Here is a 22,565-nt window from a genome sequence, read left to right as displayed (position 1 = left end):
CTTTTACACGAAATAGACAACCAATTACAATTAGAATTAAGTGTCATTTTTTACTTAGATTAGAAGGTTTCTTGAAATATACAAATTTCAGTATTCTTTCTCTAATACAATTTCACTTTCTATTTTCTTGATAACTTCTATTCTAACTTGGTCTGCCCCCTTACCAATTTCAGTTTTATTTCTCTAATAGAATTATGTGTCATTTTTTACATCAAATTTCAGTCTTCTTTCTCCAATTTACCAATTTATTGCCATAGTTGAACTTAGAGCTGAAATCGACCCAAACTGACTCAACCTGACTCAAATTGATCAGGCTGATTTTGCTCAACACATGATCGGTTTCGATTTCAATTTCAAGTAATCCAACCAGATCGGATCGATTGGAAAAATCTCAGTAAACCGACCCAACCCGACCCATGAACAGCCGTACTTTGTCATTTATTTTGCAAAAAGTCTTATATATATTATATATGTTCAAATATATACGGATCGAGTTTGAAGTATTAAGCCCAGGGCCGATCTTAAATTTTGTAAACTTGATACAGGCCTGGACCGACCCTGAACACAAAACCCAGGCCCAAAGCCCGAAATTTCCGAGCCGGGCCGGGCTGGGCTGGAAGAATGATCACCCCAATTTGAACATCGCCCGTTTGTGCGGATAAGCTACAGCCTCTCAAATGACTGACTGACAGCCGATAGCTTTTTTACCAAACACACCACGGAAAGCCTGAAGACGCAGCGCTTCATCCCTCTCAGGGGCAACCTCGTCAATGAATTCCAGCTTTTCTCTTCCAGGCTGAAAGAAAGCCGACGGAGGAGCGAGGATAAGCCGAAGCAGAGTACCGGGGATGGCTTCACTCCTCCTTTGTCATTCTCCGTTCTCCGGTCACTGCGTTGTACCCTTTCGTTCAAAAAGTAAAGTCTCATTCTCCGGTGGTTATCGGTCTGTGCGATGTGCAGGGGATCGCCAAGCACTCTTTAGCCGCATTGCTCCCGTCTACGATAACGTCCGCCACCTGCACATTCTTTTCATTCCATACCCCAAACTCGCTTTTATTTATTTATTTATTTCTATTTCAATTAATTATCACCGGCGACGACTTATTACGTTCTAATAGGGCGCCAAATTGTCCTGCGGAAGTATACAATCTGACTATTAATTAATTTTTTTTTTCAGCTGAATGATTTACTGAGTTTGGGGCAACATCGCGTGTGGAAAAGGATGGCCGTCTCCTGGAGCGGGTATGCAATTTTAAACTAACACTTTCAATTCCATTTTTTATCAAAAGCATCAAATTTTCTTGTTAATTAATTAGTTTTCTTTTCGTAGTCTTTTTCTTTTCATTTTTTTTCTAAGGTTTTTCTGTAGTTATTACCCAGAAAGAAATTTTTATTATTATTGCTTTTGAAATCGTGACATATAATTCTAGCAGGGCTAAAGAAGGAGACTGCGTGCTTGATTTGTGTTGTGGAAGTGGGGATCTGACATTCCTTTTGTCAGAGAAAATTGGATCTCGTGGGAAGGTTTGCCTACATACTTTTTCTTTTTTTCCTTTCATTTTATTTTTACTATTAATAATTAATAATGGTAAACATTCTTTTTTTTTTCTTTTGTTTTTATTATACTAGTAAATGTGGACGTGCTTGCAGTTGTAACTTTAAATTACAAAACATACTTTTGTTTTCTTTACCATGACAATTATTATTAATTTATTATTATTGTTGGTGTTGTATTATTTTGTATTCCATTTTCATCATAAATAAAAGTTATTTTTATTTTAACAATTTTTTATTTAATATGATGAATATATAACAATGGAAATGTTCCCAAATATTTTTGACGAAATTGTATACTTTTTAATTTTGGTGTTCTATCTTTTTTAAATATTTATTATTCGATTATGACATCACCATAAGTTTACTTGAAAAGTTTGATCATTGACCCACCATCTAGATAGGAAAGTAGCATTGCTTTCAAATCAATTTTAAATTATATATTTCATCTACATTACATGAATAACGTTCGTTTATCATACTTAATTTTTATTTGATATAATTAATATATAATATTAGATATGTGTCCAAATTTTTTATAATTTTTATATTTTTGATTCTTTGTACCTTTTTATTTTTTAAAAATTTATTATTTTACTATAACATCATTGGTTAATCCATTTGACCCAAACAACTAACCCACCACCCCAACCATTTATTATTGTATTTCCATCATTGATAAAATTATGTATAATACTTATTTTTATTCAATATGATGAATGTATAATATTTTATTTATATATATAACATCAAATATACTTATTTTTGACTATGACATTATTTAATTTAATTTCAAGGTTTATTTTAGATTTGTATTTTCATTTTCATTGTTAATAAAAATATTTCTTACATTTCGTACTTAATTTTATTTAGTATAATGAATAAATAATATTAGAGATATTCTCAATTCTTTTTTCTTGTACTTTTATATATTATTTTTTTTCTATTTTTTATTATTTGATTATGGCATTATTGGTTAATCCATTTGACTCAAATGGTTGAATTGCTTACCCACCACTGGGAGGGATGAAAATGGTTTTATTTTCAAATTATTTATTTTTATACTATTAAAATCAATGTTGTGGTTTTAATTAATAGAATTTAATGATGAGAAAAATATATCTTAAATATAGGATTTAATGAGAGAATATACCTTAGATATGAGACTTAATGAGAGAGAATAGGAAAACAATTTTATTTCCAATTGGTTTTAAATTTTATATTCTCTTTCCGTCATTAATAAAAGTATTTCTTATTTATCATACTTATTCTTGTCTAATATGATGAATATATGATATTAAAGATGTTCCTAAAATTTTCTTTAATTTCTATATTTTTTTTTTTTGCATTTTATCAAGTTTTAATTTTTTATTATTTAACTGTGGCAACAATGCAACATGGGTTGGCCTATTTGACCCAAAATTGTTTAATTTCTTACAACTACATAAAAATACTGCTTTTCCAAGTCAGTTTCAAAAGTACAAGTTTTTATGTTGTTAGAATTATTTATGTATGGATTTAATTAGTGGAATTTAATAATTAAAAGAAACAAAAATGCCTTAAATGTATGGTTGAATGAGGGTGAATGAGAGTTAATACCTTCAATGGAATTTAATGAGAGGGAATTGAATGCAATGAATAATAGTATTCAAATTACATTTTCTGCTCTGATAATAGATAGGGACCCTATTCCAAAAAGGGGTATTTTAATCCAAAAAAAATCCAGAAATCTTAGACCCTATTTGTACTTTTTATAGTAATATAGATAGATAGATTTATTTAATCTTTTTTTCTTTCAACAATTTGGTGGTCTTTGTTTACTGTTACTACTCACCAGAGCTCCATCCGAGGGCCTCTGTCAACAATTCAACCATGTTTGAAGTGACAAGCTTTTCTACACATACAGTAATTTGGGTCTGTTGGGCTAAAAGCCTGAAACTCGTCCACTGTAGGAAGATATGGATCCCATTTCATCTCTTGATGGGGTCAGACCTCAAGACTAGCAGACCTTGGTTTTCTTTATTTATCCATAAAATGTTGGCTGCCTGTTACTTCAAACCGTAAGTTCAGTTAGTAGTTAATGGAAGTTGCATTTTCTACTTGATAACTTGGTTACAATTCGCAGGTAACTGGTCTTGACTTCTCAAAGAATCAATTACTGGTGGCATCCTTTCGACAAGACTTGCTTTGGAAAGCTTGCTACAAAAACATTGTGTGAGCATTGGTAAATCTAGCATTTGGTCAGAACACTAACATCACTACTGAACCAAAAATTGTAAAGCTTCTTTCTCAAGCTTCCTGATGAAGCTTTCTGTTTTTTTGAGTGTGCTCAATATGTCACGGACTCACAATTTTAAGTTGCCCATTGTGCACTGTACTTCAGGGGGACTTAGAGATATACACATTTTTAGTTCAACTTTTTATGACTAGACTTAGAGATGTACACATTTTTAGTTCAACCTTTTATGACTGGACTTAGAGATATACACATATTTAATTCAACCTTTTATGACTGGACATAGAGATGTACACATTTTTAGTTCAACCCTTTATGACTGGATCTGAGTCATTGAATTTTAAATTTGCATACTTCTATCGACCAGCGAGATCAACCTTCTTTTCTATTTTCATACTTGAATGATTAATTACAACAATTGCAGATGGGTTGAAGGTGATGCACTTGATTTACCTTTTCCCAATGGTTATTTTGATGCAATTACTATTGGTTATGGGCTGCGGAATTTAGTGGATAGGAGTAGAGCCATGAAGGAAATGTTTCGAGTCCTGAAACCAGGTACTTTTATTAACTCCCTATTTTGTTTCTTAAGAAAGAAAAATTGTAGTTTGTATGGTAGGATTTCTAAACTTGTCCTGAGCATTTCAGGCTCCAGAGTATCACTTTTGGACTTCAACAAGAGCACAGAACAATTTACTACCACAATTCAGGTACTTATCACAATATATCAAGGCATTGCATGCAATCTTCAATATTATTGTATTCGTTGATTTCTTTGAAATCAATACTGCATTGCTATCCTCATGATGTAAAGAGTTTCTTAGTTACTTTGGACTGGTCTATCCATTAGATCCAGATGCATGACATGAAAGGTTTAATGATCATGGACTGTTACACTGATATATTGAAACAAAATTGCATGGGAACATTGAAGGACAAATAGCTACCCAATTTTGAGTTCATAGAGGCATAAAGTAACTGACTAAACTCAATTAAGCCTTTATCTCAACTATATGGAGTTGGCTACATGAATCCTTTTCCGCCATTCTTCTCTGTTCAATGCCTTGATCATTGTGAAATTATGGGCCTTTAAATCATTTCTAACTACCTCAATCCATTCCCCTTGCTCTTCTAAACTCTTCAACTTGTAACAAATCACTTCTTCTCATTAGTTGTGTAGATGGCTTTCTTTGCACATAACCAAACCATCTTATTCTACTTTCTCTCATTTTACCACCTATAGGAACTACTTCTACATTACTTTGGACCGGTTTATCCATCAGATCCAGATTCATAACATGTATACTGACCATGCTAGCCTTATAACCATTTTATAAGGTTTTCCATTTGTCTTAAGTGGTTTTCTCCCATCGCATAGAGCTTTGGATGCCCCCCTCCAATTTTCCCATCCTGCTCCAATTCTATGGGCGACATCCCACCTCACTCTCTCCCTTGTTATGGATTATTTGTAGAGGCATAAAGTACATGAAAAGTTAACTAGATAATTTGGGAGTTCATATTCAGACTGGTACATCCATTATATCTTCTTTCAATCTTCTTGATGGGTGGCCTATGTTGCTATTTAGTATCTATTCCAATTTGAGGAAATGTTTTTGTTGCTTTTTCCTCTCTCATTAATTGTTTACAACGTTATTAATTTAAAATTTTTAATTTTGTCTAGGGTATTGGCAAGTTTTAGTATTTCAAAATCTTAATTCCATATTTTATTTGCATATATTGGTAAAAAATGATGATATTGAGCATTTCCATTTTGCAAGGAATGGATGATTGATAATGTTGTTGTTCCGGTGGCAAGCAATTACAACCTGGCCAAGGAGTATACATATTTGAAAAGTTCAATCCGTGAATTCTTAACAGGTAAGGTCTTGGTGAAAATAAACTGTCTGAGAGGTGCATGCATGTGGAAATTATATCGTAAGAATATAATATTGACTATAGGACATTTTATCTTTATTCAGAAATATTTAACAAAGGATCCTTTCATTTCAATGTAAAATGTATAGATAAGTTATCAGACTGAAATATTTCAGTTATTTTTGTCCCTTTCATGCAAAAAACTTAATTTCTGTACATTTACATCAGAACAAAAAAAATTGGAAGGGAGGTGAAAGACAAAGTAATTCTATAAAAGGGGTGAAAATAATATCTGAAATATTTCTCTAGTGAGGATTTTAACGTTTCATCTTTTTTGTGGTGAAGGGGGGGGGGGGGGGGGGCTCTATTTTTGATGTAAAGAGATTTCTGCCCACAGAGCCAAACAAGAATTGGTAACAGGTTTGGGTAGACAAGAAGGCACGAATAAATATGGAAAATTGAACCTTTAATCCAATGGTCAGAAGAAACCCTTTTTCAGGCAAGTGTAATATCAAATATTGAATAGCCAATAGTACTTGTGAGAGACACTAGAGAAGGTTAGGCACAGTCTGATGTTGAACAGAAGATTGCACAGCTGGCCAACTGAGGGGGTTCCCTACATGGTGGATGTCTCAGATATTGTTCCTCCACATGGCAGAAATATGGCAGGCAGGAAGATCCTTATTTGACCAGACTAGGGAACTTTTTCCCCAAAAATCTGCCTGCAACTCAAGTGTCATTGGTATTAATCGTGATGTGTATTGGATTCCTGCAACAAGGCTGCCTTTCAGTTATTGCATTTGTAGATATGGGAGAGTAGGTGCAAGACCTGGTGTCCACATCTGTCAGGCCAACTCATCTCCATCATATAATGATGTGGAAAATTTCTTCCAGGGAAACTTCAAATAGTTAAGTACTATGTTGGTACATGGTTCATATGAACTTGTTCCAAATCCTAGCGGGAAACTGTGGCTGCTCTGCACAGATAACCTTTATCCTGTATGAAACATGTTTATAGTATGCTTGGAACTTACCAACTTCTTAATGAGTGATCCTCACTATAGTTGTTCATTTAATGATGATAAACCATTTGTTGTATAGGCTCTGTTACTATCAATGTAAAGGGAGATTTTTTTTTATTAGATTGAAATGTTTCAGCAAAAACTTTCACCCTTTTCCAAAGTAAATGGTGTGCTGCACACAAAATGGGACCAAGTTCTTAGTGAATGATCCTTGCTATAATTGTTTCATTTAATCGTTAACTATTTATTAAATAGGTTCTGTTTGTTTCAGTGTAATTTGAGTGAGTATGGAGAATGGAAAGTGAATATAATATTCTACAATGTTCTGATGCAGGCAGAGAGCTAGAGGAACTTGCCATGGAAGTAGGATTTTCCAGTGCCAAACATTATGAGATAGCTGGAGGCCTCATGGGAAATTTAGTAGCAACTCGTTAAATAGGAATTTCCACTTGCTTCGCATTCTCTTTGCAAGTTTTCCAAGTTTGTTTAGAAGAATGCAAGTTTATCATCAGTTAAACTGCAACTTTAGGTTAAGAATTCTTTTGTAATCTAAATCCACAATGTTTACATTGACTAAAACAAAATATACTTACTGGCTTATTGCAAGTTTGCAACTCGAGTAAAAATATTAAGCAACAATCTTGGTGCTATTAAGATAGATGACCAGGAGATACCCCAATAAGAAATGAGCACATCATGGAGGGATTAGAGATGACACTAATCAGTGACAAGATGAGGGCTGAGACGACTTGGTCATGTACATCGTTGACCAACGATTGCACTGTTAAATTTTGTTTGCTACATTTACAAAAATACCTAGCTGAGCTTTGTAGGGTCCTCGAAACGTTGTTATCTAGTGAATACCCTAACTAAAAGACCAAGAGAATAATTTAAACCAGTTTACAAGCTGGCATGCATTCAATAAGCCAAAATTCACTAACAATAGTAATAAAGTTTATTAGTTCTACAAATTTGCCTTTCATTCAAAATTTTCTCTCAGATCAGCTCTTCTCTATCATCAGCTTGTCAACAGTATATGATTTGTCAAGCTGTTGCATGCCAGCCCATAGATCATATATTGCTCGCAATTGATTCAGCGGTGTGAAACTCTACTTTCTTGTTGCTGGAGCTTTTAATTGAAGCAGCGTTAGGTGGAAGGGTGTTTCCAGTATATGAGGTAATTCTTTTATTCACATTTCTATGATTTCACCTGGGATAAAACGAACTGTAGGAGACACTGGCAACTGAAGGCGAAGATGTGGCATGAAGATGTTTACATGGGTTTTCACACGTGTCATTGAACTCCATGGTATTTTCGTCGATAAAAGGTGGGTTGGTCGGTGCTGGGAGGTCTTCGTCTTTCTTTAACATCATTTGTAGTGCCTTCGACATTGATGGCCGTAATGAAGGGACCTCTTGTGTGCACAGAAGTCCCACATGTACCACCCTCAAAATATCCTTCTTAATGGTGCTGTTGATATCATAGTTATGCAGCATCAAATTTGGATCAAAAAAGTCCTCTACTGTTCCCTCTTGGAATTTCCTCCATACCTGTTGCACCCAGATGCAATGGGGAAAATGAAGAAAATAAATGGTTAAACTTGAATTATGCAAGCAGTACAGAGAATGGTAGATATGAGTACAAGAAAACTGTTCTAGAGACTTACAGAATTGACAAGACTGTCCGAGTATTCAGATGTTTTACTTCTATTGTTTTGCCTTCCAGTAACAATCTCTAGCAAAAGCACTCCAAAACTATAGACATCTGCCTTTTCTGTTAACTGACCATGAGCTAGGTACTCTGGAGCCATGTATCCTCTTTGGATCCAAAGAAAGGGATCTAAATTTATACTCATTCAAATATAAATTTAATATCTACATGCATATGTACCAATCTCCCTAATTGATAAGTTTACAATAAATGCATGTCAGAGTGTGGAAACACTCAGAAGGAATAGAAACTTACAGAGTTCCTGCAATTGCAGTGCTTATGTGACTTTTATCTTCTTGGAAAGACCTTGCCAATCCAAAATCAGCAATTTTCGCCCGGAGCTTTGAGTCCAATAGGATATTACTGGCTTTTATATCTCTATGGATTATTCTGATCTTCTTGTTCTCATGAAGATACACCAAACCTTCTGATGTCCCTACAATTATTTCAAATCTTTTCTCCCAGTTCAATGCTTTCCCTCTGTTCGAGTCTATTTTGCCACAAGACAATAAAATAATTATACACTTGTTAAATAGTTGTAACTTGTAAGGAAGAAAACACGAAGACAAATTCAAATAATTTAGAATCTACCATACTTCACAGAAGTAGCAATTGTTTAGTATTATTGGTAGTTATCATTGTTCAAAGCAGTAGATTGAAGATCAGATGCTATGTGCTTTTAGCTTAGCTCAACTGTATGGAATGATGAAAACACCTATTTTTGGTTGTTCAGCAATTTTTTTTGAGCACTGTAATCGTAAGAGGAAAGGACAATTACAGAAGTTTTATATCATACCAAAGAGGAAGCGATCAAGGCTCTTGTTTGGGAGGAATTCATAGACAAGAAGGCTTTCTGGCCCGGAACAACTACAACCCAACAGCCTGACCAGATTTTTGTGCTCCACACTGCTTATAATATTAACTTCATTGTAGAAATCTGCAGCTCTATGTTTGTTGTTAAAAAAAAGCCTCTTTACAGCAATCTCTCTTCCATCAGGCAGAACACCCTACAATGGAGGTGATTAATTTAATTAAAGATGCAAATAAAAGAAGATAATAAAAGCAGTTTGCTGAAACCTTAAAAATTCTGACTTATTAGAAGTTAGTGTTTGGAATTCCACTCTTTAAAGTTACCAGCAACTGGTGGTGATGCGTAGTTGCACATCTGTAGGCAAATTACCTTGTAAACTGTCCCAAATCCTCCATGCCCAAGCTTGTTGGCGTCATCAAAAGATCCAGTGGCCTTCTCTAGTGTAGAGTACTTGAAGTTCAAGCTACTGTCATTAAGGGTCTTTGCCAGTTTTACTGCATCATTTGAACCTGGAATCCCAGAAAATAAATACAGAAATTCAGAAAAAGGAAAGCCAGAGATCACCATCATTGTTCTCAACTAGGTTAGAACGTAGTTGATTGCTCCGTTAAAGCTCTCTGTTTATAATCTTTTAGAACTTTATTGCTCTGAGATGGTAAGTACTAGTTTCTGGAAGTGATGTTTTTACAATCCAAAAACATAATAATGAAAATTCAACAGAGATAGGAAAGTTAATAATACGTTTTCAAGTATTGTAGTATTGTACCTCTTCTTTTCTTTTGTATTCTTCTGTGTCTCCAAATATAAGCCCCGATGGCCACTCCAACAGCCACGACGGCTACAGAACTTAAAATAGCAACTACCATCACTACTGTGTTCCCTGCAGAAGCCACATTGCAACAATCAGGTAATACAGCTTATTACGGTATTCATAAGTTGGTGTTGAGTCACTGCTGTAAATGGCAATTGACTGTGTTATCATATTTGGTCCTACACATCGAACTGCAATTTGAATGGTGTTGAAACTGCTGAGGCATTGTGGGTACCTTTGGAGCTTCCGTTAGTCGTCTCGGAGTTCAAGAAATCTTTGTCTGAGTACCTCATGAAGCAACCCGTATTCAGAGCCCGACCCTCTGACCATGGCAAGCATCCTGTGACAAAAGCTGATGCGCTGTCCAAACATGCTCTGCAAGAGCTAGCATTCAATGTCTTCCAACAATTGGCCAGAACATAAGCCGACTGATTCACTGACCCAGAAACAGGCACTGCAGCCCTGGCGTAGCCTCCATTATTTGGTGCGGCCGCAACTGCTTCAGAAATAGCCCGTCTGGCCGACTCTTGGAACCTCTGTCCCATCCGGGTGGCATTCCCACACACGGGCTGGTCATTAGGACCGGTGAACTCCTGGAAAAAGCTATAGTTCTCTGCCCGCATGAAGCAACCGTCCAAAAAGATGCGGCCCCCGTTGTAGGGGAAACACTGGGGAAGGATGGTACGAGCCTCAGCGTAGCACAATACACAGTCGAGCAAGGAGAGGTCCCCATAGCATTGGGCAAGGCCGAAGTTAGTGTCAGGTCCTGAGCCCACGACTGAGGTTCCGAAACCAGTAGTGCGCATTTGGTCACTGATGTTCTCCATGGTGGCGACGAAGTTGGGGACAAAGGCGGTGGTATTATGTTCTTTTTGATGCCCGCAAAAGATTTTCACCGTTTGGGTTCTTGGGTCTCCTACTGTTGCTTTCAATAGTAGAGATACCATGAAAAAGAAGAGGAAAGAGAGCGAAGGAGCTGAGACCGACTTCCTCATCTTTTCCTAAATTGAGTGTAAAGTGCTTTGCTTTCTTCTTCTTCGTTCTCTTTTGATGCTTTCTTCTGTGGCAGAGAGAGAAAAACAGAATAATCAGCCTAATCGAGCCGGCAACAATGAACACCGCATCCCGTCTCTGATAATTAAGGGTGTGTCAATGTTAAGACAATCGCTTATACAACCCGAAATTTATTTTTCCGCTGCTCATTAAAGTTGATTTAAATACAGACACTGTAAAGAGTAGTTGAACATCTCTCCGTATATTTTTTATTTTATTGAGAAATTTATTGAAGTGTTTTAGGATTTTCGTTCAAATGGATTCATGAACTAGCCTCATCCATCCTAACTCAAAAACCAGATTTGTTCCTCAATGGCCGTGCTTCACACTAACCCCAAAGTACATCATACCGTAGCCGTGCATTTTCCCGGAATGAAAGAAATTTTCTTAATAAACGGAATCCCTTAAGTCAACATGTGACCTGTAAAGATTTAAAGGCTCTTTTGCCAGCAAAAGTCGGCAACCAATTGAAAATCGGAATAATCTATTCTATATTGAATTTATGAGTTGATGTATAAATGCAGAAATGAACATTCCAGAGAACGCACCACCAAATGAACACCCAAACAATCAGCAATGCAATCCAACCACCGTCACTTAAGACATTTATGCAACTGATTTTGCAAGTGTGAAATGCTCCCAATCGTGTTCCTTAATTAATTGAACTTGGAGATGACATTAATCATCACGCTCGCGCCCAGTCCCATCCTATCTCCATGTGGGTTTTGCCTAAATAAAACCACCATCAAAGTCAATGCAATGCTAATCTCCTCCACCTCCAGTATACGACATAACTTTTTCTATTTTATACCTAATCCCAGCTCGTTTCATAGGATCACTGCATTTCATCAATTTTTTTTTTTTGTTTTTTACTTTGTACGTAACAATAGCATACGTGTGGAGATGCGGTATAGAGTACAAACTAACCTAGCGTATTGATTTTGTACAAAATACGATAGTTAAATCTTAAATTGTGGGGATAATTTTGTTATTTCCACCCAAGAATATTATAATTAGTGGTTTAATTTTGAAAATTTTGTCTCGAATTAACCGAACATGGTGGCTGTGGAACCAATAATAATATGAGATTCCATTAATAAAATAATGGGCTCCACTCCATTATAACAGATGCAAGTCCTATGGATTTTATCACTGCTGGAGTGAAAAATCATTTTACAGTCTACACAACAACCATACCATGGCGTTCAGCTAATTCTTCCACTTTTAAACTATGGTACATTAAAATTAAATGTCTTATTTATTGGTCCAATAATTGATTCTCTCAACGTAAAATGTCACATTTAATGATACGTCTTTCGTAATGAATATTTATATTTAATGAGAGATGGGGGTCATCTAAAAGTCTCAACTAGTAATAATATCAGTGACTCACATAGTAATATCACCCTTTCCTCCGTACTTCCTATTATATGGCTTAAATCGGGTCAATTTTGGATCAGAACCGGTCATGTCCGAATCTGATCCAACTATTGAAATTCCAAATCCAAAATATCTCATTGGGATTTAATTCGGAACCAGTTTCTTGTCCTTACAAAATTTTAAATAAAAAATAATTATTTTTTACATATACATATATAATAAATGGGCTTCTACCATGATACCGTAAAAACTTGATGTTTCTCCATTACAATATTGTATTTCGTGTCTCGTGTCACTTTGGTTTTTGAATTTTAAAATGTCATAATTCAGTATTGAATTTTTAAAATGTGATAATCCAATACCTTCTATTAATCATTAATTAATATATGTTAAGTAACATTTTAACAGGACATAAATATCTTTCGAGTGTCATTTAATTTTCTTTCTCAACTATTTAAATATTGACAAAATAATTAACAGTCCCAAATTATCGCTTCTTCCATTAAAGAAAGTTGGAATTACTTTGAATAGGCATTCTGTTGATCCAACTTTATTGAATAGAAGAGGCAAGGATTTGAGACTATTAATTTTTTTATCAGTGTTTAAATAATTAATAAAGAAAATTAAATAGCACTCGAAGGATATTTATTTCTTTTTAAAGTGTCACTTAAAAGTTAATTAACAACTAATTAATAATAAGTACTAGATTATCATATTTTGAAACTTTGGATATTGAATTATCAGATTTTTAAATTTGAGGACCAAAGTGACACTAAACCCGAATTACTATCGTAAATTTTCCCAAATGTAAATGTTATCCCAACAAGATCGTAATAGGCATTTTAATTAATAGCTAAATGACAGATATCACTGTTTGACTGTATTTTCTGACCAGAAAATGTTGCCGTGTCTATACTCTTCAGGTGAAGGAAAGAAAGAGTAGAGTGGATTTAAATTCTATTTCCGCCACAAAAATGAAATAACTGATGTGGGGAGGAACGAATACCAATTCTACCAAGACATGGAATTCATGATTTTCCAGATTCCGAGAGGCTGAAACTGAAAGAAGGGTCCAAATGATGGAATCTTGAGATTCACGGAATTGGCAAATCCAATTCCATTTCGGCCTTGATTCCAAATCCCCCTACTCGAACTCTATAGTCTCAGGTCTCACCACGTCTGAAGTCTGAACCGCATAATCAGTAAAGCAGTAAAGACTGATCCCGTTGATACACCGGAGTTATTCCCCCTGATCTTATGGGTAACCACGATATGAAATTATAGGAATTCTTATGTGATTCCAACTGTAAATTATAAATTATAAAAAAAAAATCCTAGAAAAAAGTTTGAATAACGAGATAAATTAAGTTCTTCATTTTATCACCCAAATATCCAAAATCTTTTAACTACAGAAAGAGCCGGAAGAACTGGTTACTTGTAAGATCCTCTCCGGAAGAATAGACTTTTTTGACGTCTGAGAGGAAAGACGGTTTTACAGCTTGATCTCACAGAATATAGGATGTTGAGAAGGTTTGCTTTCTTCTTTTGCTTTTTTTTAAGCATATTTTCAATCCACAGGATTCTAAATCATTATTTATTAATCGCACGTCTTTATACCAGTGTTTCTTTCATTCGAAAAGTTCAAAGAAATCGCAAGTAAAACCGATCTTAACCGCGGTCAACCATCGGAATTTAAGATCACAGAAAATAATCTGAAATATATTTTTGCAAATATATCGAAGAAAAGACGTTCAATGATTTACCTCTGTTTTTCTTATTTCTGCTCAAAGTAAAACCGTCGATCGTTGAGTTCTGAGAAAGATCTGACTCTTCTATTTCTGTTCTTCCTTCCTATGAAAGAAAATCAAAGAGAAATCCTTCTGAAGTTAAAACAGAAACCAGTCAACGATCCTCTGTATAAAATGCAACCGAAGGAGAAAAGAGAAAGAAAGCCTCTAAAGAGGGTTGTTGAAGAAAGAAAGCGATTACGCGAATTGAATTCTGCGACTAAATAATCTTATTCTTCGGAGTTCGGACAGGACAACAGACACGCTTGCGCGCAAGAGACGTTGGACAAAATGGAAACCGCTTTTCGATATCTACACTTTACCCATTATCTTGCTCCATAATTCCGAACCTGTCCATATTTCCCTTTCTGCTCCACCGTCAAAAAGTCCAGAAGTTTTCTGGTGATAGAGAATTTGTTTGTAATTTTCTAGAACGCACGGTGGGTCCTATTATTATTAGGCTGCCGCGTTGTAAGTGGCTAGTGAGTAGTGACTACTGCAAGAATGACTTTGACTTTTCTTACCTCCTAAAATCAAACCCCTCATAATCTAAATCCAATCCTTATGCTCCGGTCAACCTAGAATTTGCCCCTTGTTTTTTGACAAAATATCCAAAACAATCTCATCAGATATACGTGTCGTCAAGAGTCGCAAAAAAAAAAAAAAAAGAAAATGAAAATGAAGGGGTATGGATTCAAGTACAATTAAGTCAAATTTTCAAATTTATTTTCAGCCAAAACCTACAATATAAAAATATATCCACCGCACCGTGTAACTGGTTGGTTGAATGTACGATTAAATTAATTTTTCAAATTTAATTTTAAAGGCAAAATTATGATGAATCATGAATCCATTGCACTGTGCACCAAATGATGTGATTGATTGAATATATAATTAAGCCAAATTTTCAAATTTTATATTAAGGCAACATGTGCATGCATCCACCGCATTGTACTGCTGCAAAAAAATGTGGTTGGTTGAACGCAGTAATAATTATAGTTTGTTAAATGTAAAAATATACTCTTTATGAATAATTTATCAATGAAAAGTAAGCAGGTCTTAATGTGGTTATTTGAGATCTAAATTTAAGATGAAATTAATATTAATGAATGTATTATAGTTGAATTCTAATTTTTATTTAGGATAAAATATTTAGGAATGGCAAATAGGGTGGGGCAGGATTGGGTTTTGCCTCCCTAACCCCAAACTCAAATCCCCACTCCTACGAATCCCCGTGAGACAAGAAATTCTAACCCATCCCTTTAGGGAACGGGGTCCCCGAATTTGACCTATCTTGTCTTAGTCATTCTTATTTATATAAAAAAATTATTATTTTTTATTTTTTTGAAACCTATATTAATAGTATACATACATATATACTAATGAGAGCGGATTTGGCCTTCCAATGATATTGTGACACATGGTACCTCGGAACAACTAGGTGACACCTGGAACCACTTAAGCAACAACTTTCCTTAGCCAAGTTGATGGTGTCCCACCTGGTGGCCGGGCCCAGGCACAAACTGGCGGCCTGGCCCAGGTGCGACCTGGTGGCCTGGCACAGGCGTGACCTGGCGGCCTGGCACAGGCACCGAACTGATGGCCTGGCCCAGGCGCGACCTGGCGGCCTGGCACAGGCACGAACTGGCGGCCTGGCCTAGCCTGGCACAGGCGCTGACCTGGCGACCTGCGAGACATGCTACCGAAAAATTCGGCATGCATATCCTAACACTCTCATGGTCCTTGGAAGTTGGCCCACGTGCCGAACGATCTGGAGGGTGGTCAACGTGCATGGCGGTTGCCTCAGGGAATCTTGGACCACTTAGACGACTTTTCAAAAATCTCGGATGCAGCGCGTGAAGTCCACGCCACACAATGCCCATATAAAGGCACCAACCCCAATGGCATAGGGGGGCAAGTAAGCATATTCTAGCTCTCATACTTTGTGATTTTTAGCTCGCAGTCTACTATGAGAGTACTGACTTAAGCATCGAAGCGACCTCACCGGGTTAGCCACCCCGGGTCCTCTAACATTGATTCCTTGCAGGTCTCTAAAGAACTACAAAACTCAACAATCAATCTAGCTCGCCACCAAGCAGCTCGGCCCTTTGGTCAGCTCGACAACTAATAGGAAGCTCAGCCCTCTGGTCAGCTCATCACCTAACCTTCCTAGCTTGACCCAGTCAGTTCGGCACCTAACCTATCCAGCTCGGCTCACTTAACTCGGCACCTAATCTGCCCCCAGCTCGGCATCTAGGTCCTCATCCAACAAAAGTTCACTTCGGCCTCTGAGTCATCGACCACTTGGAAGCAGACCAAATGACGAGGTACTTAGCACAAAAAATTGATTCATCACATACATACATACTGGAATGATAACCCTTCCCCTCTTGATCGGAGGTGGCGACATTAACGCAACAATCATGGTAGACTTCATCGTGGTTCATTGCCCCTCGTCCTACAATGCCATCCTTGGCAAGCCAACCCTTAATGCTCTATAGGCCACGGTCTCCATGTTCTACCTCGCCATGAAGTTCCCTACCGAGTATGGAGTGGGCGGTGGCGCGTGGAGACCAAAGAACTACATGTTAATGCTACTTGCTCTCATGTCAAGGACTACGCCCAGCTACAGAAACATTGATGGTCGATGCCTATGATCTAAAAGACAAGGTAAAAGCACAGTGCGACCAACCTGTTGAAGACCTCATCTAGGTCCCAATCAATGAAGAAGACCTCGAGAGGAGGGTCCGGATTGGCTCTCTCCTAGATGACCGCCTCCGGGAAGAGCTTGTGCAGTTGCTGAGGGACCACACTGATGTGTTTGCCTGGTTAGTGGCGGATATGGTGGGGATCGACCCTAAAGTCATCACGCACTACCTGAACGTCGACCCCCACTACCGACCTATCAAGCAGAAGAAGAGGAGCTTCGCAATAGAATGGTGGCAAGTGATCGCAGACAAAGTGCAAAAGTTGCTCAACGCTAGCTTCATTCGAGAAGTTAAATACCCCGACTAGTTGGTTGACGTGGTAATGGTGAACAAAGCCAATGGGAAGTGGAGGATATGCATCAACTTCACCGACCTAAATAAAGCCTTCCCCAAAGACATCTTTCCTCTATTGAGGATCGACCAACTCGTTGACGCAACAGCAGGCCATGAACTCTTGAGCTTTATGGATGCTTTCTCTGGGTACAACCAGATCCAAATGCACCTTGATGACTACGAGAAAACAACTTTCATCACTGATCGTGGCTTATATTGCTATAGGGTGATGCCCTTTGGCCTCAAGAATGTCGACGCCACTTTGGTGAATGAGGTGTTCAAGGACCAACTCGGCCGAAACGTGGAAGAATACGTCAACGACATGCTTGTGAAGAGCAAAAAGGCTGAGCACCGCCTTTCCGACCTAAAAGAAGTCTTTGATACCCTTAGGAAGTTTAAGATGAAGCTGAACCCAACCAAATGCGCTTTCAGGGTTGGCTCAGGTAAATTCCTGGGGTTGATGGTGACACAGAGGGGGATTGAATCAAATTCAGAGAAAATACAGGCCATCCTCGACATGCAATTACCCTGGACTCACAAGGAAGTGTAACAACTCACCGGTAGAGTAGCCGCCCTCACCAGATTCATGTCCAAATTCGCGGATTGGTGTTTGCCCTTCTTCAAAGCCCTCAAAAAACCAAACGACTTCTAGTGGATCGAGGAATGCGAACGATCCTTTCAAGAGCTGAAGTAGTATCTGAGCTCACCGCCTCTCCTCACCAAACTGAGCCCAGGGGATGAGCTATTGCTCTACCTCTCAGCTGGGGATGAGGTCATCAGCTCGGTGTTGGTTAAAGAGGAAGACCAGGTACAGAGGCCGATCTACTATACCAGCAAAGTTCTCAGCGATAAGGAAACCCGATACTCCAACTTGGAGAAAATGGCATTGGCATTAGTCACCCCGACCAGGAAGCTCATGCCATATTTCCAAGCCCACAGCATCAAAGTGCTCACTAACCAGCTCCTCAAGCAGGTCCTTCAAAGGCCGGAAGCATCTAGTCACCTAATCAAGTGGAGTGTAGAGCTTAGTGAGTTCGACATTAAGTATGCACCTCGTCCCGTGATCAAGGCCTACTCCCTGGCAGACTTCATTGTCGAGTGTACCTTTACTTCCAAAGACCCAGACCTGCTGCCACAAGTATCAACTCTACACATGGACGGTTCATCGAATCAGAAAGGCAGCGGGGCCGGCCTCACCCTCCTCAGCCCAGGCGACATTGTGCTAGAGCACACTCTCAAATTCAAGTTCAAAGCATCTAATAACGATTCTCAGCTAGTAGTCAACCAGATCCACAACCAGTTCGAGACGTTAACGCCTACCATGGCGAGCTATCTACAAAATGTGCAAGAGCTCATCCACCGGCTTGAGCACTTCAACATCCAGTAGATCCCTCGAGCAGAAAACATGCGAGCCGACACACAATCCAAGCTAGCTAACTCTCCAAAAACCGACCTCGACACGACAGTACGGTTGGACACATTGGCCTAGCTGAGCATTGCATCAACGACCCTCCTTATCCTCTCGATACAACACGGTTCATCCTAGATGGACCCCATTACACAGTACATTCGGGAGAGCACACTTCTAGAAGATCGGATAGAAGCAAAGAGGTTACAGAACAAAGCAGCCCGGTACTACCTTATCCAAGGTCAGATCTATCGCCGCTCGCGTACTCTCTCATACCTGAAATGCCTCTCCCTAGCCGAAGCAGATTACGTCCTCGGCAGATCCACGAAGGTATCTGTGGAGACCACTCTGGCACACAAGGCACTCCGGCAAGGTTATTTTTGGCCGACTATGAAGCAAGACGCAGCTCAGCTAGTTCAGAAATGCAACAGTTGCTAGCAACATTCCAATCTCCATCATCGACATGTAGTCCCCTTAAAGTCGATCACAAGCCCGTAGCCATTTGCACAGTGGGGTATGGACATCCTCAGTCCCTTCCCCACTGTGGTTGCACAGAAGAAGTTCCTCCTGGTAGTAGTGGATTACTTAACTAAATGGGTGAAAGCCGAAGGTCTGGCACGCATTACCGCACAAAATGCCCGAAACTTTTTCTAGCAAGATATTGTTTGTTGATTCGGTATTCTGCTCATCCTCATTACAGACAGCAGTATGCAATTCACCGACCGAAAGTTCAAAGCTCTTTGCACCTACCTAAGGATTGATCATCAAACCACTGCCGTATATCGACCCCAGAGCAATGGGCAGACCAAGGTAACCAATCGAACCTTGTTACACGGCCTGAAAACTCAGTTGGATTAGGCCAAGGGAAGGTGGGTCGAGGAACTTCCGAGCGAACTCTAGGCATACAGGACTACTCGACGGACGACTACAGGAGAGACACCCTTCAGCCTAACCTACGGGGCCAAGGCCATGGTGCCTATGGAAATAGGCTCTCCGAGTTTCTGGACCGAGCTTTTTGATGAAGACCAGAACGACGAGGACCTCCACACGGAGTTGGACTTAGTGGAAGAAGCCTGAGACCGAGCACATGTAGGAATGGTGGCACAATAGTAGAGGGTGACGAAGTACTATGATTCCAATGTCAGAAGACATGAGTTCAAGACAAGTGACCTTGTCCTCCGCAAAGCCATCGTACCCACACCCAGGGAAGGCAAGCTCAGCCCAAGTGACCTTGGGCCGGGCACCAACAAACTCGAAGACCTTGATAGAGGACCAATATTGAGAAATTGGAACACATGGAATCTTTGGATGTATTATCAATAGTTTGGTGACTAATGCAAAGTGTTTAATTCAAACTACACGCCCGATTGTCCTACACTTTGCACACACACACACACCACTGTACGCACACAGAGCCACACTACACAACCGTGCTACACCGCCGAGTGACACATGCGTAGCTCGGCACACCTCACTGACTCAACTGATCTTTGAAACGGCCTGAGCCCCTCATGCATAGCTTGGCAACGCATTGTTGACCAAGTAATTCGACTTGGTTGTTAATGGCCGAGCCTAAGGTGGAGAAGAATGCCCCCGCCCACCAAGGCCCGAAGGTGGTCATCAAACTTCACTCACTCACTGACTAATAGTCAGTCAAGAGCTAGCTAAGCAACAACTATCCCTCAAAGGGCCCCAAAGGCTCCCAAGACTAGAAACTAAACATCCTAGAGATGAGAGCTCAGAATATACTTCAGCCCACTAGACGGAGACTGAAGATCTCGATCAAGGCAAGGCCGAGGAACACAAAAAAAAGTATACACACGAGTTTAGCACAAAAGGTTTCATTAAGTTAAACAGTTGGTACAATGGATGAAAGATCGGCATAACGAGCCATTACAAGAACAAGAAAAACAGAGGAACCCACAGCTCTTCAATCCTCGGTAGGTGGATCAATGGCCTCATCACCACATCGATAAGATTGTTCGAAGCAGGTGGAGTGTCTAAGTCATACGGCTCCCAAGTCTGGGCAATCTCGCTTAACTCTGGGCAGTGACGCAGAGCCCTCCTATGGAAAACATTGAATCCAGCTTCAAAGGAAGTCGAGGCATACTGGTCCATATCCTACCGAAGCTCTACTGAGGCCTTATACCGATCCACTGCTTCCTTGGCCGCCTCTTGCCTCAGCCGCTCCCTCTCATCCTTTAGCTCGGAAATCTCATGCCTCATGCTACGCACCACACCCGCCTGCTCAGCCAACTATGCCTTTAGCTCAGTGACCTCCTCTAGCGCGGCTGATCGTCCCCTTGCCGCCCGAAGATGGTGTAGCTGAGCCTTTTATCAAAATACTCGGAATGCTCCACCTCGTACAGTCCATGCAAGTGTCGGAGGTGGTCAACAAGAGCTATTTCCAAGCACGTGTTCTGTGAACATCGGAAGTATCCTTAGCATGAAAAAATCTACTTAAAAGCAACAAGAATGAGTACGAGCTTACCTGAGCCGCAGCTTGAATAAACAAACATTTCAGGGCACCACTTCTAGTGCTCATGGCTTCCTCGGTAATGTACGCCATCATCATTCCTCGAAGGAGCTGCTCGGGAACTCCTGGGGTCTCTAGCCTGTCCCTAGTATGGACCGACCAACGTGGCATGTCTATATCCAAACTACTTCCTCGGTAATGTACGAGCCTCCTCAGGATCGACGATGGCGACGTCCTCGTCATCATTGCCCTGCTGCCTAACTCTTTTATGGCGACGGGGCACTCTCTCAAAAGACCTAGGAGGAGGGACCACCTCGGGGCGGTCCTATGGTGGTGCACCAACCCGGCTCTGCCTTTGTCGATTCTCTTTCATGCGACGGATAATTTCTTCCTAGGTTGCCATCTCCACACCTGCACCCGTGGGATCAAAGCAATAAGTACAACCCGACTACCCTACACATCAACCCGACGAGCATCAACATCTCTGAGCATGTATGCGCTATCACATCTATCTTGTGAATCATGCTCAGAGCCGACCTCTCCTCCTAGGTGAGCGCTAACCACAGAGGCTGGGGTTCTTTCATCCTCGGCACCTGTAGCGTAGCAGAAAGGGAGAACCCCCTAGGACAGTGCATGAAGAAGAAAGTCTCATTCCAATGCTTCACAGAATCAGGGGCTCCGACTAACACCCGGACGTTCTTCCTAATCAAAAAGTAGTAATACCCCTGTTGGTGATGCTTTAATTGAAGGAGGAAGCTCACTATGCCAAGGGTCATCTCGATATTGCGAACCGCGCAGTACGACATAAGGCCGAACAAAAACCTAAAGGAGTTCAGCATCAGTTGCACCTACAATACTCGGTACCACTCAAGCACCCCGGCGATCCCTTCAGGCAGAGGAAATCTCAGCCCGACGTCCAAGCTAATATCGTAAACATAAATTTTGCTGGGCTGAGCATTTATCGCCATCTCGTCGGGCTGCGGACACCTCATCCTGAATTCCTCGGGGATATTGTACATAGCCCGGACCCGACCTATATCTCCAGGGGTCAAGATGCAAGGCATGGTCTCGAACCGATGTCTAGATCGCAAGGGAAACTCAACTTTTACCCTAGAGGGACCAACCTTGGCATCCTCGAAATCCCCAACCTCCGGCTCATAGTTAGACTCACTAGAACCCAAAGAACTAGAAGCAGAAGAAGAATGGGAGGATGAGGAAGACATCTTACTGAGCTTAGAGTCGAGGAACGAGAGCAAAGTCCGAGCAACACCAACAACACCTCGCCAAGCAATCTAGGCAACTCCTCTCGCAAATGGCAAAGGAGATATGCCCATCCACCCCTTCTTATAACCCCCAGGAGCGCAAATCGAAGCTAGATCAACGGTGGGGATCAACCGCCA

The 22,565-nt window shown here is 39.7% G+C and overlaps 3 protein-coding genes across 7 annotated transcripts; 2 read left to right on the top strand and 1 right to left on the bottom strand.

Moving 5' to 3' along the window:
- The first annotated feature begins 654 nt into the window (after positions 1 to 654).
- Positions 655 to 7,293, top strand: MENG (S-adenosyl-L-methionine-dependent methyltransferases superfamily protein). Of its 5 annotated transcripts, none has more exons than XM_088978922.1 (8): positions 655 to 1,007; positions 1,178 to 1,242; positions 1,434 to 1,524; positions 3,680 to 3,768; positions 4,215 to 4,348; positions 4,439 to 4,500; positions 5,569 to 5,668; positions 7,026 to 7,293. In XM_088978922.1, the coding sequence occupies exons 1-8, from the start codon at positions 849 to 851 to the stop codon at positions 7,031 to 7,033; spliced, it is 708 nt and encodes a 235-aa protein (XP_088835048.1). In that variant the 5' UTR covers positions 655 to 848; the 3' UTR covers positions 7,034 to 7,293. The 5 variants fall into 5 exon arrangements, with proteins under 5 accessions (XP_088835048.1, XP_088835046.1, XP_088835044.1 ...); XM_088978920.1 differs by having other exon boundaries at positions 7,022 to 7,293; XM_088978921.1 differs by having other exon boundaries at positions 657 to 1,007; positions 1,431 to 1,524.
- Positions 7,294 to 7,573: 280 nt separating this feature from the next.
- CRK2 (cysteine-rich RLK (RECEPTOR-like protein kinase) 2) lies at positions 7,574 to 14,540 on the bottom strand. Its single transcript, XM_088978917.1, has 8 exons — positions 14,217 to 14,540; positions 10,256 to 11,080; positions 9,976 to 10,089; positions 9,579 to 9,718; positions 9,195 to 9,405; positions 8,654 to 8,888; positions 8,355 to 8,505; positions 7,574 to 8,238 (listed from the first exon to the last, which is right to left on the bottom strand). The coding sequence occupies exons 2-8, from the start codon at positions 11,013 to 11,015 to the stop codon at positions 7,894 to 7,896; spliced, it is 1,956 nt and encodes a 651-aa protein (XP_088835043.1). The 5' UTR covers positions 11,016 to 11,080; positions 14,217 to 14,540; the 3' UTR covers positions 7,574 to 7,893.
- A 2,730-nt stretch (positions 14,541 to 17,270) lies between these two features.
- Positions 17,271 to 18,668, top strand: LOC148862773 (uncharacterized). Its single transcript, XM_088974605.1, has 2 exons — positions 17,271 to 17,724; positions 18,043 to 18,668. Exons 1-2 carry the CDS (start codon positions 17,271 to 17,273, stop codon positions 18,666 to 18,668), a joined length of 1,080 nt encoding a protein of 359 aa, XP_088830731.1.
- The last annotated feature ends 3,897 nt before the right edge of the window (positions 18,669 to 22,565 follow it).

This window comes from Nelumbo lutea, chromosome 3 (genome assembly GCF_056320005.1).
Source record: "Nelumbo lutea isolate HS-2025 chromosome 3, American lotus-T2T, whole genome shotgun sequence".
Classification (NCBI taxonomy): domain Eukaryota; kingdom Viridiplantae; phylum Streptophyta; class Magnoliopsida; order Proteales; family Nelumbonaceae; genus Nelumbo; species Nelumbo lutea.
This window is presented reverse-complemented; position numbering and strand designations above follow the sequence as displayed.

Excerpts from the sequence above, each read along its gene's own strand:
- MENG (XM_088978918.1), top strand. The coding sequence starts at position 849 with ATGGCTTCACTCCTCCTTTGTCATTCTCCGTTCTCCGGTCACTGCGTT. Across the intron at positions 4,501-5,568 it reads AATTTACTACCACAATTCAG|GAATGGATGATTGATAATGT; the intron begins GTACTTATCACA and ends CCATTTTGCAAG. Across the intron at positions 5,669-7,021 it reads AATCCGTGAATTCTTAACAG|GCAGAGAGCTAGAGGAACTT; the intron begins GTAAGGTCTTGG and ends GTTCTGATGCAG.
- CRK2 (XM_088978917.1), bottom strand. The coding sequence starts at position 11,015 with ATGAGGAAGTCGGTCTCAGCTCCTTCGCTCTCTTTCCTCTTCTTTTTC. Across the intron at positions 8,889-9,194 it reads CCTTGATCGCTTCCTCTTTG|ACTCGAACAGAGGGAAAGCA; the intron begins GTATGATATAAA and ends GTGGCAAAATAG. Across the intron at positions 8,239-8,354 it reads CGGACAGTCTTGTCAATTCT|GTATGGAGGAAATTCCAAGA; the intron begins GTAAGTCTCTAG and ends TGGGTGCAACAG.
- LOC148862773 (XM_088974605.1), top strand. The coding sequence starts at position 17,271 with ATGGTGAACAAAGCCAATGGGAAGTGGAGGATATGCATCAACTTCACC. Across the intron at positions 17,725-18,042 it reads CGCTTTCAGGGTTGGCTCAG|CTGGGGATGAGGTCATCAGC; the intron begins GTAAATTCCTGG and ends TCTACCTCTCAG.